The sequence below is a fragment of the Papio anubis genome, chromosome 18, assembly GCF_008728515.1.
Source record: "Papio anubis isolate 15944 chromosome 18, Panubis1.0, whole genome shotgun sequence".
In the NCBI taxonomy this organism is placed as follows: Eukaryota; Metazoa; Chordata; class Mammalia; order Primates; family Cercopithecidae; genus Papio; species Papio anubis.
This window is the reverse complement of record NC_044993.1, coordinates 58,995,338-59,015,079: the sequence shown is the minus strand read 5'-3', so window position 1 is coordinate 59,015,079 and position 19,742 is coordinate 58,995,338. Positions and strand designations below refer to the sequence as shown.

The 19,742-nt window shown below is 44.7% G+C and overlaps 1 protein-coding gene across 1 annotated transcript; it reads left to right on the top strand.

Moving 5' to 3' along the window:
* Positions 1-4,789: 4,789 nt before the first annotated feature.
* On the top strand, positions 4,790-16,667 carry LOC100998278 (mpv17-like protein). Its single transcript, XM_031657985.1, has 3 exons — positions 4,790-5,390; positions 16,345-16,374; positions 16,456-16,667. The coding sequence occupies exons 1-3, from the start codon at positions 5,081-5,083 to the stop codon at positions 16,665-16,667; spliced, it is 552 nt and encodes a 183-aa protein (XP_031513845.1). The 5' UTR covers positions 4,790-5,080.
* Positions 16,668-19,742: the final 3,075 nt, after the last annotated feature.

Sequence of the window (19,742 nt, the reverse complement as noted above, 5' to 3'; positions counted from 1 at the left end):
GTGATTCAGCGTTTCGATGCCTCTAATCATGGCAACAACAAATGTTTTCCTTCTGAATCAGCATTAACCTAGATGTTACTGTGGATCAAAATTAGACTCTACATTTTCAACCACAGAAATATCGGGCAGTAAAAATTTTTCTTAATATTGATTGCCTATGTAGGTTATGTAATTAGTGTATATTTATAGTTCTTTGATTTATACATGGCCGCTACAGAGCTGGAGGAGGTAAAGCAACAGCGTTTTCTCAGTTGTGCGAGCAGCATTATGTTATAATGAATAGGCAATATTAAATTGGCCTGATGAGAATCGGAAAAAACTAATTTAAAGTTCACGTGGAACCAAAAAAGAGCCCGCATCGCCAAGACAATCCTAAGCAAAAAGTACAAAGCTGGAGGCATCACGCTACCTGACTTCAAACTATACTACAAGGCTACAGTAACCAAAACAGCATGGTACTGGTACCAAAACAGAGATATAGACCAATGGAACAGAACAGAGCCCTCAGAAATAATACCGCACATCTACAACCATCTGATCTTTGACAAACCTGACAAAAACAAGAAATGGGGAAAGGATTCCCTATTTAATAAATGGTGCTGGGAAAACTGGCTAGCCATATGTAGAAAGCTGAAACTGGATCCCTTCCTTACACCTTATACAAAAATTACTTCAAGATGGATTACAGGCTTAAATGTTAGACCTAAAACCATAAAAACCCTAGAAGAAAACCTAGGCAATACCATTCAGGACATAGGCATGGGCAAGGACTTCATGACTAAAGCACCAAATACAATGGTAACAAAAGCCAAAATTGACAAATGGGATCTAATTAAACTAAAGATCTTCTGCACAGCAAAATAAACTACCATCAGAGTGAACAGGCAACCTACAGAATCAGAGAAAACTTTTACAATCTACCCATCTGACAAAGGGCTAATATCCAGAATCTACAAAGAACTTAAACAAATTTACAAGAAAAAAATCAAACAACCCCATCAAAAAGTGGGCAAAGGATATGAACAGACACTTCTCAAAAGAAGACATTTATGCAGCCAACAGACACATGAAAAAATGCTCATCATCACTGGCCATCAGAGAAATGCAAATCAAAACCACAATGAGATACCATCTCACACCAGTTAGAATGGCAATCATTAAAAAGCCAGGAAACAACAGGTCCTGGAGAGGATGTGGAGAAATAGGAACACTTTTACACTGTTCGTGGGACTGTAAACTAGTTCAACCATTGTGGAAGACAGTGTGGCGATTCATCAAGGATCTAGAACTAAAAATACCATTTGACCCCGGCATCCCATTACCGGATATATACCCAAAGGATTATAAATCATGCTACTACAAAGACACAAGCACACGTATGTTTATTGCGGCACTGTTCACAATAGCAAAGACTTGGAACCAACCCAAATGTCCATCAATGATAGACTGGATTAAGAAAATGTGGCAAACATACACCATGGAACACTATGCAGCCATAAAAAAGGATGAGTTCATGTCCTTTGCAGGGACATGGATAAAGCTGGAAACCATCATTGTGAGCAAAATATCGCAAGGACAGAAAACCAAACACCACATGTTGTCACTCATAGGTGGGAATTGAACAATGAGATCAGTTGGACACAGGGCAGGGAACATCACACCCTGGGGCCTATTGTGAGGTGGGAGGGGGGGAGGGATAGCATTAGGAGATATCCTATTGTAAATGACGAATTAATGGGTGCAGCACACCAACACGTCACATGTATACATATGTAACAAACCTGCACGTTGTATACATGTACCCTAGAACTTATAAGTATAATAAAAATAAATAAATAAATTGGGCAGATGAATCATATTACAGTAATCCAGTATTTTGCCTGTAAAGTCCCTGAGGTTTACAGAAGGAAATATTTTCTAATAACAAGAAGAGTGAGGCATGTGCTTCGGTCTTTGTTTCCTAGTTATACGATCCTGGGTAAGGAGCTCAACTTTTCCCTATCAAAATTAAATGAGGATTAAATGAGATCATATATGTGAAGGTGTGAAGGACAGTGCCCGGCACATAGTAGGATCAATCAATGTTAGTATCTCTAAAATAGAGATTGATTCTGAAGATCCATAAAGTGGTATAACTGATCTTAAGATTCCCAAATGATAGAATTGTTCTTTATTTGCCTAAGTAGTAGGGGTTTACTTATTTTGTATGTCCAGGGGATCCTTTTTTTTTTTTTTAATAATTTTTATTTATTTATTTTGAGACAGAGCCTCACTGTGTCCCCCAAGCTGGAGTGCAGTGGCACCATTTTGGCTCACTGCAACCTCCATATCCCTGGTTCAAGTAATTCTCCTGCCTCAGCCTCCTGAGTAGCTGGGATTACAGATGCGCACCACTATGCCTGGATAATTTTTGTATATTAAGTAGAGACAGGGTTTTGCCATGTTGGCCAGGCTGGTCTTAAACTCCTGACCTCAGGTGATACAGCTGCCTCAGCTTCCCAAAGTTCTGGGAATGCAGGCGTGAGCCACTGGGCCTGGCCTTTTTTTTTTGAGACAGGATCTCACTCTGTTGCCTAGGCTGGTATGCAGTGGCACTACCATGCCTCACTGCAGCTTCGAACTCACTGGCTCAAAATTCTCCTACCTCAGCTTCCTGAGTAGCTGGGATCACAGGTATGCACCACCACACCCCATTAATTTTTTTTTTTTTTTTTTTTTGAGATGGAGTCTTGCTCTGTCACCTAGACTGGAGTGCAGTGGCATGATCTCAGCTCACTGCAACCTCCACCTCCCGGGTTTAAGCGATTCTCCTGCCTCAGCCTCCCAAGTAGCTAGGATACTACAGGTGAGTGCCACCATGCCTGGCTAATTTTTTGAATTTTTTTTAGTAGAGACAGGGTTTCACCATGTTCACCAGGCTGGTCTCAATCTCCTGACCTCGTGATATGCCCACCTCGGCCTCCCTAAATGCTGGGATTACAGGTGTGAGCCACGACGCCCGGCCCTAATATTTTATTTTTTTGTAGAGATGAGGTCTTACTATGTGGCCTAGGCTGGACTTGAATTCCTGGACCCAAGTGATCCTCCCACCTTGACCTCCCAAAGTGTTGGGATTACAGGCTTGAGCCACCATGCCCAGTTCCCTACTTAAATAGTTTTAAGGGGGAGAAGAAAAAGACTGATTTTCTTCCCTTCCACTACCAAGACAGGCAGAACACACCAGAACACTTTGCTTAGCATTTCTTTTCGTTTTTTTTTTTTTTTTTTTTTGAGATGGAGTCTCCCTCTGTAACCAAGGGTGGAGTGTAGTGACACGATCTTGGTTCAATGCAACCTCCACCTCTTGGGTTTATGCTATTCTCCTGCCTCAGCCTCCCGAGTACCTGGGACTACAGGCGCCTGCCACCACTTTTGGCTAATTTTTTGTATTTTTAGTAGAGACGGGGTTTCACTGTGTTAGCCAGGATGATCTCAATCTCCTCACCTCATGATCTGCCCGCCTCGGCCTCCCAAAGTGCTGGGATTACAGGCGTGAGCGACCGTGCCCGGCCGTCCCTTCATTGTTTAAGATAAATTCACATACCATAAAATTCACCATTTTATTTATTCTCTCTCTGTCCCTCTCTCTCTTTCTTTTTTTTTCCAGGCTGGAGTGCAGTGGCCCTATCGTAGCTCACTGCAACCTTGAATTCCTGGGCTCAAGTGATCCTCCCACCTCAGCCTCCCGAGTAGCAGTAGCTGAGACTATTGTCTCATGTGTCCATGTGAAGAGACCACCAAACAGGCTTTGTGTGAACCACATGGCTGTTTATTTCACCTGGATGCAGGTGGGCTGAGTCCTAAAAGAGAGTCAGCAAAGGGTGGTGGGATTATCATTAGTTCTTATAGGTTTTGGGATAGGCGGTGGAGTTAAGAGCAATGTTTCGGGGGCAGGGGGTGAATCTCACAAAGTACATTCTCAAGGGTGGGGGAGATTATAAAGAACCTTCTTAAGGGTGGGGGAGATTACAAAGTACATTGATCAGTTAGGGTGGGACAGAAACGAATCACAACGGTGGAATGTCATCAGTTAAGGCTATTTTCACTTTTGTGGATCTTCAGTTGCTTCAGGCCATCTGGATGTATACGTGCAGGTCACTGGGGATATGATGGCTTAGCTTGGGCTCAGAGGCCTGACAACTATCAGTGCACACCACCAAGCTTGAGTAATTACAATACTTTTTTTCTTTTCTTTCTTTCTTTTTTTTCTTTTTCGTAGAGATGGAGTCTTCCTATGTTGTCCAGGCTGGTCTGGAATTCTTGCCCTCAAAGGATCCTCCTGTCTAATTCTCCCAAAGTGCTGGGATTGCAAGCATGTGCCACCGCGCCCGGCCAAATGCACCCCCCCCTTTTTTTTAAAGTGTGCAATTCAATGGTTTTTAATATATTCACAAAGTCATGGAACCATCACATCTATCTAATTTCAAAATGTTTTCATCGCTCCAAAAAAATAACTCCATATGGGAGACCAAGGCGGGCAGTTCACTCGAGACCAGCCTGGCCAACATGTTGAAACTCCGTCTCCACTAAAAAGACAAAAATTAGTCGGGCGTGATGGCGCACGCGTGTAGTCCCAGCTACTCCGGAGGCTGAGGCAGAAGAATCGCTTGAACCCGGGAGGCGGAGGTTGCAGTGAGCCCAGATCGCGCCATTGCACTCCAGCCTGGGCGACAGAGCGAGACTCCGTCTCAAAAATATCTAATTAATTAATAAAAATAAAAATAAACAAATAAATAACCCCATGCCTTCTGCCTCTGTGGCTTTACCTGTTCTGGGTATTTTGTGTGAATGAACCCATGCATGGGGGTGGGCCGGGCACCTTTCAAACGTTCACCCCCACAACGGCCCGTGGCCTCTGGATTGGACAGTGCGAGCTGAATGTTCGGACCGGGCGCCCAATCGCTCCGGAGCGTCTGGAGGGGGCAGGTGGAGGTGCAGGCGGCGCCAGCTCAGGGGCTGCTGGAGGCCCAGGAGGCTCCGACGGGGTGCAGGAAGCTGCCTATCACGCCGGCTCCTGATCGCGGGCGCCCATAGCGCCGACATGGCGGGCTGGTGGCCGGCAGTGTCGCGCGCGGCCCGGCGCCACCCATGGCCCACCAACGTGCTGCTCTACGGCTCGCTCTTCTCGGCAGGGGACGCGCTGCAGCAGAGACTGCAGGGCGGCGAGGCCGACTGGCGCCAGACGCGGCGCGTGGCCACGTTGGTGGTGACCTTCCACGCTAACTTCAACTACGTGTGGCTGGGCCTGCTGGAGCGTGCGCTCCCGGGTCGCGCGCCGCGCGCGGTGCTGGCCAAATTGCTCTGGGACCAGGTGGTCGGTGCGCCCATCGCGGTCTCGGCCTTCTACACCGGTGAGGGGCCGGGTATTGGGGGACTGGAGCCAGGGACTCGGGATCAAGCGGCTGGAGGGAGGGCGCTGCAGGAGCCTGGGGACCCGGGTAGGAGCTGAGGCTCTGAGACCGGGGCTGCTTCAGGGGCCTGGAGGGCCGGGGAAAAGGCTAGAGGCTGGGGTGTTTGATTGCGAGAAGTTGCAGGGGGCACTGGCTGGGGAGCCGGGAAATTGGGAAGCCAGAGGTCCAGCGGGTCAGGGGCTAGGGTCGGGGCTCAGACTCGGGGGTTGGATGTAGGTCAAGGCTGGAGCTGGCAGGGCTGGGGAGGTCTTTTCCCCCTGAAAAAGGGTCCACGGGAAAATAAAGGAGATCCCAGTTCAAGGCCATAGCAGCTGCATGACCATGAACCAGTCGTGGGCAGGGAAGGGACCGACCTGCTGTTCAGCAAATCCATGCCTGGGGCTCCGGGGCCAACACAGGAACAAAACGCAAGGGGACCCATGACCCTGGGGGGCAGAGCAGGTGGAATCTGAGGTTGGGCCTGGATCTTCAGAAAACTCATGCCCAGGCGCCTAGTCCTGCTTTGGTGACAAGATTTTCCCCTGGGGGTCCCACGGAAGACATCAAGGGACCTTGGGTCCTTGCCATTGGAGGACTATATACCTGTGAGGGTTCAGGGAACCCTCTCCTTAGAAAATGCGACCCGGGCCTGGGGTGTGGGGGACGGGGGCTTGACTGTGGAAACCTCCTCTACTGCCTACAATAAGAACAATGGAAATGTTACCTGAAAAATACCGGGGTTCATTCCCCTAACGAGTCCCAGATGACTCCATCAAGAGGCAGGTTTTGGTCAATGGGAGTTTTACTTGGCACAGGTAAGGAAGACACTGGGGGTGTTCTCCAAAGTAGTGTGTTCCCCCGAGAAGGAGACAGGAGGGTTTTATGGGGTGATGGAGAAAGGAGAGGGCACGTGATTGCATGCAGAGTAGGAGTCCCCGTGAGTCATGATGCTAGCACATAGATTGCATTGGTTACATAGGTTATAGTCATGAAGCTATAGCTTCTCCCGGGGTGAAGACTTTAGCATGGAAATGAGGAGAGTTAACGTGGGTTCATCTATAAGTAACCTGGGGTCACTTCGGAGCTGGTTTAAACAAACAGGGTGACCTCATTCCACCCAGGGTTGGGGAAGAACAAGTTGAGGGCAGGAGGCTGTAAAACAGGCTGATTGCTCAAGCTGGTTAAATTCTTGTGATCTTTGGAGATCCTCCGTCTGCTTACAGAACAGGCCCTGTGGCCTCTATCATCATTGTAATTTCTATAACCTTGAAGGGGATGGGGTGGGTAACTGGGGAGAAAATCTCTATGGGTCTTAAGCCTGACCTTGGGATTGGGGAACACAGATTTTCCCCTAAATGGGAGGGAACTTCTCCTAAGGGCTGTTGGTGCTTTTCTAAACCAGGGCTGAGGTCAGACAAGCCACCATCTTGAAGAGAGCCACCTGCCCCCCGCGAACTTTATTTTGAAGAGTTGATCTTCCTTTCTACAGACCCTACCTGAAACACAAACCACCGGAGCCGTTTGCCACATTGCGTACAAATGCGGCTATGGGATCAGTGGGTCAGGAAGACTGACAGCCTGAGAGCTAGGACCTCCTGTTTTATCAGAAGGTCTTTGCCTGGTCCCAGGGTGTGATTTCCAGACTAGATTTGCAAACAGCTTCCTAGCACCTGTTACAGAAGCCTTGTACACTGGTGAAGGGGTAGGGGACCAGTATCCTATTTAATCCTGAAACAACTAGTGAGATTGTTCTCTTTTTCTTTTTCTTTTTTTTTTTTTTTGGAGACAGAGTTTTGCTTTAGCAGGCTGTAGTGTGCAGTGGCCCGATTTCAGCTCACTGCAACCTCCATCTCCAGGTTCAAGCGATTCTCCTGCCTCAGCCAATGAGAAAATCGGGACACAGATGCACCACTATCGCCCACAATTTTTATTTTTAATGCAGACGGGTTTCACCTATGTTGGCCAGATGGGTCAACTTAACCTCAAGTGATCTGCCCGCCCGCCTCCCAAAGTGCTGGGATTACAGGCGTGAGCCACCTTGCCCAGCCAGTTTTCAGTTTTTCTGGTTCAGTTTCCCTCACCTCAAATTTCCATGAAGGGGGAAATAGAAGGGGATGGATTAGAGGTTTGCATGAGGCTCTACATGGAAATTGCAACAATCAGATGATCTTTGTGCTGGGATCACCTTGGGGAAGCAGAGTTGTAACAGATTAACAACTCTGGCTTGGGAATCAGACACCTGTTGAACTCTGTCTGCTGTTAAACCCTCTTTTTCCTCCTTTGTAACTTCCTACTCACTCTTAGCTTAATTAAGAGGGACACATGAAACAGAGGCTACATAAAGTAATTTAGCATTTCATTAATGCTGGGTAAGTGGAACACAGTATTACCAATATTTTGCTGAGTCATGTAAGAATCTTCTGTAATTAACTAGTAAGGCTCTTATTTCCCCTACCTCCTAATCGGGATTGGAAAGAATTTTTACTCTCATTTACAACCCTTTCTAAATAATAGGAGAGCTTTTGCCTTTGCTACCTGAATTGCATTTTTTCTTTTTTTCTTTTCTTTCTGAGCCAAGGTCTCACCTCTATTCCCTCAGGCCAGTGATGTGACACCAGCTGCAGCCCTCAACCTCCTAGGCTCAAGTAATCCTCCACTTCTGCCTCTGGAGTAGCTGGGACTGACAGGCTTAAGCTCCATAACACCTGGCTGGTTTTAAATTTTGTGGAGAAACGGTCTTGATATTGCCCAGGCTGTGAATTTCTTTTTAGGGATGTTGAAGACTGAACGCTTTCAAAGTGTTTTAGGAAGGCTGACTGGTGTTCCACTTTCAAATTTGAATAGGGTAATACTGATGGAAATTTGTAGTTGCCAGAGTATTTGGGTCCACTAGCCTTTTCTTTTATTTTATATTTTTGAGATGGAGTCTTGCTTCTGTCACCCAGCCTAGAACTCAGTGGTGTGGGAGGTCAGCTGACTGCAACCTCCAAATCCTGGGTCTGCAGTTCTTCTGCCTCAGCCTCCTGAGAAGCTGGAATACAGGCATGCACCACGTGGGCTACCTTTGTGGCTTTTAGTAGAGGCGAGTTTCTCCATGGCTGGCCTCAAACTCCCAACCCTCAGGCAGATCACCAGCCTCCCAGCTGGGATTACAGACAGCCACCACAACCAGTCCACTAGCTTTTTAAAAAGATAGAAAATTAAAATTTCAAATGTTCAAATGTTCGACATTTCACAAAATCTTGGAAAAGGTAGAGAAAAGCAACCACAGGCCCAATTAATAACTTGATTCTCTTTTTGTGACCACTATAGTTTTGAAAAATAATTGTCTCTTGCTATAACTTTTATACTCTGCTATTCCTTTCACTTCAGATTATCATTCTCAAAATTTATCTAGTTTTAGAGTGGGAGATTATGTTCCCTAGTTTTCTTTCCCTTTTTTTTTTTTTTTTGAGACAAGGTCTTGCTGTGTTGCCCAGGCTGGAGTGTAGTGTCATGATCACAGCTCACTGCAGCCCACCTCCAGGTGTGGCTCAAGCAATCCTCCCACTTCAGCCTCCCTGAGTAGCTATGACTTGTAGCACGCACGCCACCCACACCTGGCTAATTTTTGTACTTTTAGGATGGGGTTTTATTCCTGTTGCCCAGGCTGTGGTCTCTCAAACTCCTGGGACCTCCAGCAATCTGCCTGCCTCGGGCCTCCCCAAAGTGCTGCTGGGACACAGGCTTGTTTCACCACTGACCATGTTCTGTTTCACTGTTTGGATCAGAAGTTGGGTCGTAATGACGGATGATAGTGATGGTTACTTTGCATTTCTAAATGGCAAATTTAAACATGCACCATTTTGTACCTACTGAATCTTTAAAATTCTTTTGGTGTTTTGCAAATAGGTAACAGAGCATTCTCCATAGAAAAAAAGGACATTTATATTTTGGACCTGAAACAGAAATTCTGGAATACCTATCTGGTAACAGGCATTTGAAATGTAATCAGTATGTTTTTCGGTATATATATATGTATACACACACACACACACACACACATATATATATACACACATATACAGAAAGTATTTTTCTGTGTATATATTTATAAATATTTAAAAATCTTTTAATTGACACATATATGTACATATTTTCAGTATACACATGATAATTTGATACATTTGTATAATCATATCAGGATTCTTTGGGTGTATGTGTGTGTGTGTATATATATATTTTTTTTTAATAAAAATTGTTTTTGAGACAGGGTCTCATTCTGTCACCCAGGCTAGAATGCAGGTACACTGCGCTCACTCTGCAGCCTGGTCTCTGGATTATGTGATCTCCCACCTCAGCCTCCTGAGTAGCTGAGACTACAGGCATGTGCCACCACACCCAGTTAATTATTTTTACATTTTTTGGTGGAGAGAGTCTCACTATGTAGCCCAGGCTGGCCTCGAACTCCTGTGCTCCAGCGATTCTCCCACCTCAACCTTCAGTCCATTTCTATTAAACTATTCCTAAATTAGAGCTCCAGTTTGGTTGGCAGAAGGGTCCAATATTCTGACAGAGAAATCTTCAAGTTATTTTGATAGATATATGAGGAGAGGGTCTAAGACTATCTGTACTTCTCATGAATTGGAAAGAAATAATGTCTCTGGGCCAGGCGCGCTGGCTCACACCTGTAATCCCAACACTTGGGAGGCTGAGGCAGGCGGATCACTTGACGTTAGGAGTTTGAAACCAGCCTGGCCAATATGGTGAAACCCTGTCTCTACTAAAAACACAAAAAATAGCTGGGCACGGTGGTGCATGTCTGTAATCCCAGCTGCCCAGCAGGCTGAGGCAGGAGAATCGCTTGAACTTGGAGACAGAGATTGCAGTGAGCCGAGATCGCACCACTGCACTCCAGCCTGGGCAACACAGCAAGACTCCATCTCAAAAACAAAAAAAAAAAAGAAAAGAAATAATATCTCAATGTTCTCAATGATTTCTGACTTTATTAATTCTTATTAATGATCACAATTTATTTTGTGAATTTTGCAGCCCAAGTGACAACAATTTATTTTGTAAATTGGGATTCTATTTGCAAAATAGGGATTGCAGACTGAGTAGCTTAATGGAGTCATTCCCACATTCAGAGCCAGTGTTTTCAGGTGAAATTTCTGCGGAGTCCCAGAAGAGAACTTTAACATCACAAAGGTATAAAGGAAGGAGAAGGTTTCCAAGGGTTATTCCAAGGTTTGAAGCAAATCACGGTTTTACCGCTTGCCTCGCACAAGCATAGTCCGAATTCAATACGTATTTATTCATTGATTCAGTTAATATTTCTATTGAACAGTGTCCTTAAAGGGCCTGCAAAGTCAGGGATGTCATCTCTCTGCCCTAGAGCATGTTTGATTTGCATTCATCACAAGGAGGTAAATCTTTGGACACAGAACAAGTTCACAGACTGCCTAGGGCTTCACATGTTCTTCATTCCCTATCAAAAGCAGTGTTGAGCCACACCCAGCTATTACCTCCATAGCTTCAAGCATCATCTGTTGGATGGTACCAATGGTACCAAGCCCCTGAACCAGCAGCATTACTTGATGGCTAGAGGTAGAGGATGGAGAGGTTTGAAGTCAGAGGCTTCCCGTGAGCCTCTATACTCAGGAACAGTGACTACAAGGAATGTGTTCAGAACTCTTGTGATTTCTCTTAGGGCAGAAATTGAGGACCCCATGGTGATAACCAAATGTGATTTTCTTCTGTTTGTTGTGTGTGTGTGTGTGTGTGTGTGTGTGTGTGTGTGTGTAGATGGATTCTTGCTCTGTCCCCTAGTGGGGAGTGCAGTGGCACCATCTCGGCTCTCTGCAACCTCTGCCTCCTGGGTTCAAGCAGTTCTCCTGCCTCAGCCTCCTGAGTAGCTGGAATTACAGACTTGCACCACCACATCCAGCTAATTTTCTGTATTTTTCAGTAGAGACAGGGTTTCACCATGTCGGCCAGGTTGGTCTTGAACTCCTAACCTCAGGTGATCCGCCTGCGTAAGCCTCCCAAAGTCCTCCCAAAAGAGCCCAGGAGTTTGAGACCAGCCTGGGCAACATAGTGAAACCCCATCTCTACAAAAATAAAATAAATCAGCTGGGCATAGTGGCATGTGTCTGTGGTCCCAGCTGCTCAGGAGGCTGAGATGGGAGGATTGCAAGCCTGGGAGGTCGAGGCTGCAGTGAGCTGTGATTGCATAGCTGCACGCCAGCCTGAGTGACAGAGTGAGACCTTGTTTCAAAAAAAAAAAAAAAAGCAGGAAGTAGAATTGGGAAAGAAAGAAGCTTCAGGCAGGGATTTGTATATGAACACAGGAATATTTGCATACTGTTTTAATAAAACAGTGGTTACAATGAGTGAGTCTCATCTACCTTCAGGAAAAGAAAGAGGGTAAACTAGTGGTCTGAAGCCCAGCCCATTTGGAGATTTTGTGGGAAGATTTCCTGTAATAAAACTGTTGACCAGGCAGGATGACTGAAGCCTGTAATCCCAGCACTTTGGTAGGCTGAGGCAGGTGGATCACGAGGTCAAGAGATCGAGACCATCCTGGTAATTTGATGAAACTCCTGCCTCTGAAAAGAGCAGTACTAGCTACGTGGTGGAGATCAGCCTGTAATCCGCGCCACTCAGAGGCCGAGGCGGATAATTGTTGGAACCCGGGAGTTAGAGGTTGCAGTGAGCCAAGATCTGCACACACTGCACTCCAGGGCTGGCTACAGAGGGATACTCCCTTTAAAAAAAAAAAAAAAGAGAAAGTGAAAGCGTCTCTGAAAAGCCAGCCCAGAGGTGGTGAGGGTGATACCTAAAAACCATGAAAACATAGATTCTGGACTCTAAAGGGACTTTAGAGTCTAGTGGGTAACAGACAAGCCATTAATTAGATGACCAGAAATGTTTCTTAGATTCCATGGGTACTTAGCACAGTGAGGTGTAGAGGGATCACAGTCTTGCTGGGGCCAGGCACCAGTGGCTCATACTCTGTATCTCTCAGTACTTTGGGAGGCTAAGGTGGATTTGCTTGAGCCTAGGAGTCTGAGACCAGCCCAAGAGGGATGGGATGCAAACTCATTCCAGAAATACAAATGAGTTAAATTATTTGTGAATTTATATTTTCCTTGCCATACCTAGGAGGCTGAGGTGGGAGGATCTCTGAGCCTGCAGGAGGCTGAGACTGGGGCGCATGATTGAAGCAGTACTCCAGCTCTGGTGAAGAGAAAGAGGCCCTGGCTCAAAATAACAAATAAATAAATAAAAAGATCTGGACATACACTGGGTACAGGCATTCCAAAAAGCAGAAGAGCTGAGAGCGATAATGTGTAAAGTACCTGCAGCCTGGAGGGGAGAAACTAGCTGCCTGGTGTTCAGAGCATTTGCTGAACAACTCTGGAAATGAGTTTGGATCCTGAGACTGCTGAAAATGCCCTGGAGCTGAGGATCTTGAAACGGTTAGGTAATGGCAGCAAAGGAAACCAAAGTAGGGGGTTATCGTAACCAAGTTCACATAAGAAATAAAGCACGTTGGGTGTGGTGGCTCATGCCTGTAATCCTAACACTTTGGGAGGCTGAGGCAGGAGGATCCCTTGAGGTTAGGAGTTTGAGACCAGCTTGGGCAACACAGCAAGACCCTGTCTGTATTTTAAAAAATAAAACTGCCCTGGCATGGTGGCTCATGCCTATAATTGCAGCACTTTGGGATGCTGAGGCGAGCGGGTCACTTGAGGTCAGGAGTTTGAGACCAGCCTGACCAAAATGGTTAAGCCCGTTCTCTCCTGAAAAATACAAAAAATTAGCCAGGTGTGGTGGCACGCACCTGTAATCCCAGCTACTTAGGAGGCTGAGGCAGGAGAATCACTTGAACTTGGGAGGCAGAGATTGCAGTTAGCCAAGATCGCACCACTGCACTCCAGCCGGGGTGACAGAGCAAGACTCTGTCTCAACAACAACAACAACAACAAAAAAAAAAAAAAAGAAAAGAAAAGAAATGAGGTGAGTTCAGTTTGGGAAACGTTGAATGCCAGATGTCTTTGGGCTATTCAGAGGGAGATTGCCAAAGCACAGAGGAGAGTTCATGGCAGTGTTTAATTATTTTTAGTGCTCACATGTCCCAGATTCGGCCAGTGGGAGTCCCTCCAAGCTGGTTCCTGTGTCCTGTGACATCACCCGTCTTCTTTCTCCTTTTCTTCTTTCATAAGCCACTTCCTTTCTGGCATGACAGTATGTTCCAGAACCATCCTGTACCTTGCACCTGCCCTGCCCTGGCCCTACAATCAGCCAGTTCTCTGAGGCATCTTGATTTCTTTTGGTGAGGGAATGGTTTGAGAACAAAACATACTACTGCATGATACTACATTCTGACAAGAAAAAAACACAGCCATAAGAAATAAAGCCATGGACAGGCACAGTGGCTCACGCCTGTAATCCTAACACTTTGGGCGGGTAGAGGCGGAGGACTGCTTGGGGCCAGGAGTTCACATCAACCTGGCCCATGCTAGTGAGGGGCTCATTCCTATTAAGAAAAAAAAAGAAAGAAAGAAGGAAAGCCATGTTTGGATGAGTTTAGTCTTTGATTATTTTTGCTAAAGTTTTAAATCCTTTTTTTTTTTTTTGTAAGACAGAGTCTTGTTCTGTTGCCCAGGCTGGAGTTCCATGGTGCAGTCTTGTCTACTACAGTCTCCCCTCCCGGGTTCAAGTGATTCTCCTGCCTCACCTCTGAATAGCTGGGATTACAGGTTCCTTTACATCATGCCTGCTAATTTTGTATTTTTAGTAGTATGGGGTTTCTCCTATTTGTCAGGCTGGTCTCAAACCTCGCACCTCATGTGATCCTACTGCCTTGGCCTCCCAAAGTGCTGGGATTATAGGGGTATATTTTATATTTAAAGTATATTTTAAAATTAAGGGTTAGGCTCCGTGCCTCACGCCTGTAATCCCAGCACTTTGGGAGGCAGAGGTGGGTGGATCACCTGAGGTCGGGAATTTGAGATTCCCAACAAGAGCAAAACTCTGTCTCAAAAAAAAAATAAATAAATATAAAATATACATTATGGCTCGGAAAAGGTGGCTCACTGTAATCCCAGGCCAAGGTGGGCAGATCACCCGGAGGTCAGGAGTCTGAGACCAGTCTGCCCACTGTCACAAAACCCCGCCTCTACTAAAATACAAAAATTACCCAAGTGTGGTCGTGGGCACCCTGCAATCCCAGCTACTTGAGGCTGAGGCAGAGAATCACTTGAACCTGGGAGGTTGCAGGAGCCAAGATCGGACGAGGCCAGAGCCTCCAGCCTGGGCAACAAGAGCCAAACTCCACCTCAGAAAAAAAAAAAAAAATTTTATATATATATATATACATACACACACACATTATATGTAATATCTACTTTTAAATATAAATATTATAAAGCTTTTATTGCAATTGTTCATTTTAGAAATTTCAGAAAATACAAATTAGTAAAAAGAAAATAAGTCTATAATACCACTTTTAAGGACTATTTTAAAAACTTGTAGCTTTTCTTTTTGAAGTATAATTTGTATATCAAGACTTTTAAAAAAACTCATAATGGTGACTTTTTCATTAGACTGTATGGGATAAAGCTTGTTAAAATGTCTATTTAAGATATTTTGTAATATATGAAAATTTCAGCTAAACTTGTTCTATAGCATCACATGGTTTGAATATACTATTAGAAAATCATTCCATAAACAATGGTTTGGTATATAGTTTTAACAATTCAAGGCTAGGCACAGTGGCTCACGCCTGTAACCGTAGCACTGTGGGAGGCTGAGGCAGGCAGATCACCTGAGGTCAGGAGTTCCAGACCAGCCTGGCCAACATGGTGAAATCCTGTCTCTACTAAAAATACAAAATTAGCCGGGCATGGTGGCAGGCGCCTGTGATCCCAGCTACTCAGGAGGCTGAGGCAGGAGAATCGCTTGAACCTAGGAGGCAGAGGTTGCAGTGAGCCAAGATCTTGCCACTGCACTGTAGCCTAGGCAACAGAATGAGACTCCATCTCAAAATAAATACATAAATGAAATAATTCGGCCGGCTGCGGTGGCTCACGCCTGTAATCCCAGCACTTTGGGAGGCTGCGGTGGGAATATTGCTTTTGCCTGGGAGTTGAAGACCAGCCTGGGCAACATAGAGAGACCATGTCTCAAAAAATAATAATAAATTAAAAAAAAATTAATTGATGATTTTGTATTTACAGATATATTTCTGCATCATTTTTTCATGGTATCCAGGAAATTGCAATGCATAAATATATGTTGTCATTTCCAAAGCGATTGTCTTCCAGAATTGGTACTGATTCTAGTACTCTTTTCATTCTGGTGTTAAAAATATAATTGATACAAATGTCTTGTACCTAATAGTCTTTTTCCCCACAACTGCCCAAACCCTTCACTCTAGAGGCCTTAAGTAGTCTAATTTAATCAGCTTAGTCTGATATGTAATACTACCTCAGCATCTTTTTGGCCTAGTATTTCTTACTCTTTTATGGAATGAACTGTGCAATTGTTTTGTGTGGTTAAAAGGTATGCTAGGCCGGGTATAGTGGCTCACACCTGTAATCCCAGCACTTTGGGAGGCCGAGATGGGCAGATCACCTGAGGTCAGGAGTTCGAGACCAGCCTGGCCAACATGGTGAAAACTCATCTCTACTAAAAATACAAAAATTAGCTGGGGTGAGGTAGGCGCACCTGTAATCGCAGATACTCAGCAGACAGAGTGTACGAGAATTGCCTTTGAACCCAGGAGGTGAGGTTGCAGTGAGCTAAGATTACACCATCACTGCACTCCAGTCTAAATAGGTGAGACGTTGTCTCAAAATAAAACAAAATAAAATAAAAAATAAAAGGCATTCTAATAAAGTTGTTGCTTTTTTTCTTTTTTAAATTCCAGAGTGGACTGGTGTACTGGCCCTTTGTACAGGTAAGTTCCACCTACTCAGTAATATTAACTCAGGGCTTTGGTTTCCATGTGGCCCTAACGAACTCTCTGTCTCTGTTCCAGCTGACCAACTTCAGCCTTGTTCCTGTTCAGTGGAGAACAGCTTACACTGGAGTTCAAGGCGGTTTTCTGGGCCATCTTCGTCTGTTTTCCAGCAGAGTGGTACGCACACAGTCAGCTTTCACCATTTTTCGTACAAAGCGGGACTCAGTGCCATAGGTCCCCGGAGAAATGAGAAGTCAAGGACTCTCTCTAAAGGACCATGCTTGACCTAAAATGCACAGAATTGCCTGCAAGACAAAAATACTTGATGTGCCAATTATGCATTTCATTTTGAGGAATTACTGCTATTTATAAACCCACTTAAAAAAAAATATTATGATTATTTTGAATTTATCAGGTATTTTCCCTGTTCTAGTCTGAAGTATTACTTCTCTAATTTTTTGGTTGATATGAATAATAGTGGCAAAATGGCATTTCAGAATTATTAATATTTCTAATATTTTAACCCAAGTTTTGGGAAACTTGGTTTTGATGTTTACATTTCTATTCTAAAATCTCAGGTTATCTCCTGAACACTTTTGGGCAGATGAACTTTTATACCAAAAAATAGTCCTCATAGTGAATTTTAATTTACATAGAACTCAATCGAAATGAAGATTTAAAAACAAGATTTATTTCCCCAAAGCATACATAATTTGTTATTTTTTTACTAAAATTCAGTAAATACTTTTTTTTTTTTTTTTTGAGATGGAGTCTCGCTCTGTCTCCTAGGCTGGAGTGCAGTGGCACGATCTCAGCTCACTGCAGCCTCCACCCTCCAGGTTCAAGCAATTCTCTTGCCTCAGGCTCCTGCGTAGCTGGGATTACAGGCATGTGACACCACTGACACCACTACACCACGCCATGCCTCGCCTGATTTTTGTATTTTTTTTGTTTGTTTGTTTTTGTTTTTGAGCTCCACCTCCCTTTTCACGCCATTCTCCTGCCTCAGCCTCCCGAGTAGCTGGGAGTACAGGCATCCACCCCCATGCCTGGATAACTTTTTGTGTTTTTAGTAGAGATGGGGTTTCACCGTCTTAGCCAGGATGGTCCCCATCTCCTGACCTTGTGATCCAGCCGCCTCGGCTTCCCAAAGTGCTAGGATTACAGGCGTGAGCCACCGTGCCCGGCCTAATTTTTGCATTTTTAGTTTCACCATGTTGACCAGGACGGTCTCGATCTCCTGACCACATAAGTCGCCTGCCTCGGCGTCCCAAAGTGCTGGGATTACAGGTGTGAGCCACCGCAACCAACTTTTTGTTTTTCCTTTTTTTGAGACAGAGACTCACTCTGTCACCCAGGCAGGAGTGCAGTGGCATGATTTCCGCTCACTGCAACCTTCGCCTCCTGGGTTCAAACAATCCTACTGCCTCATCCTTCAGAGTAGCTGGGATTATAGGCCTGTGCCACCATGCCTGGCTCATTTTTGTATATATATATTTTTTTGAGACGCAGTCTCGCTCTGTCACCCAGACTGGAGTGCAGTGGCCGGATCTCAGCTCACTGCAAGCTCTGCCTCCTGGGTTCAGGCCATTGTCCTGCCTCAGCCTCCTGAGTAACTGGGACTACAGACACCTGTCACCTCGCCCGGCTAGTTTTTTGTATTTTTTAGTAGAGACGGGGTTTCACCGGGTTAGCCAGGATGGTCTCGATCTCCTGACCTCGTGATCCGCCCGTCTCGGCCTCCCAAAGTGCTGGGATTACAGGCTTGAGCCACTGTGCCAGGCCCATTTTTATATTTTTAGTAGAGACGGTGTTTTGCCGTGTTGGCTAGGCCGGTCTCCAACTCCTGGCCTCTACTGATCCACTCAGCTTGGCCTCGCAAAGTGCTGGGATTATCGGCGTGAGCCACCACACCTGGCTCAGTAAGTACGTTTTTTTATTATCAAAAAAAGAGTAGTGTATGATTGGTGTATTTTGTATAGAATGTATTTTATTGATGTCTTCTATTTTTATAATTTCTGAGTTAAGTACTTTTTAATGAATGTCTTTTTTTTTTTTTGAGATGGGAGTCTGCCTCTGCTGCCTAGGGCTGGAGGCAGTGCCGGATCTCGTGCTCACTGTAAGCTCCTCGGCCTTCAGTTCACCTTTCTGCTCACCTCCTCTATAGTTGGGACTATGCCACCATTCGCCCAGCTAATTTTTTTTGTATTTTAGTAGAGACGGGGTTTCACTGATGTTAGCCAGTATTTGGTCTCATCTCTCAAACTCTCCGTGATCCGGCTTAGCCCAGCCTCCCAAATGCTGGGATTACAGGCTTGAGCCACCGCTACCGCCAAGGAATGTTCCTTTTTAGTTTGGGTAATATCTAGCGACTAAAGCACTTCATTTCCCAGATATATGAAATAAAATATTTCGCTTCTTTTCCAATTTCACACGGATGTTATTTTGTGAAAAACAAAAGCCAAGATAAACTCAGAGTACTTCAAGATAAAACATGAGAAACCTTTGATTCTAATATTTAATATTTATTCAGTTCGCCTAACTTCTGAACCATCAGATTTAAAAATGTACGTAACTATCTCAAGAAGTTTCACTTGGATGTAGTCTTCATGCTTGTAATCCCAGCACTTTGGGAGGCTGAGGTGGGAGGATCGCTTAAAGCAAGGAGTTTGAGACCATCCTGGGCAATATTGCAAGATCCCATCTCTATTTTTAAAAAAAATTCACTTTGTGAGGCCGAGGCAGGCGGATCACGAGGTCAGGAGATCGAGACCATCCTGGCTAGCATAGTGAAACTCTATCTCTACTAAAAACACAAAAAATTAGCTGGGCGTGGTGGCGGGTGCCTATAGTCCCGGCTACTCAGGAGGCTGAGGCAAGATAATGGCGTGAACCTGGGAGGTGGAGGTTGCAGTGAGCGGAGATCACGCCACTGCACTCTAGCCTAGGCGACAGAGCGAGACTCCGTCTCAAAAAATAAAAAAAGTTTCAACAAATTCCACCTAAGAATTCCACCAGAGTTCTATTGTCTCCAATGTCATGTTCCATGGATTTCAAGTTGTGAAGGCCTGAACTGTTCATTTATCTTGAGAATTTATATTTAAGCTTAATTTAAGACTATATACCTAAAAATTGAGCATATAATTTGTATAATTTATGGAAGTTTCTGTAAGTCATAAACATGTAGTTTCCAAGTGTATAATTTATCTGAATGTAATAGGCATTAATATATTTTACATTATTGGGACCATAGTAAAGCAATTTCTAAATGGTTTGTAAAATAACTTACTTGCGTTGTTGTAAAAGTAGTTAATACAATGGAAAAACTGTTTCATAATAATAAGATACATTTTAACATCAAAATA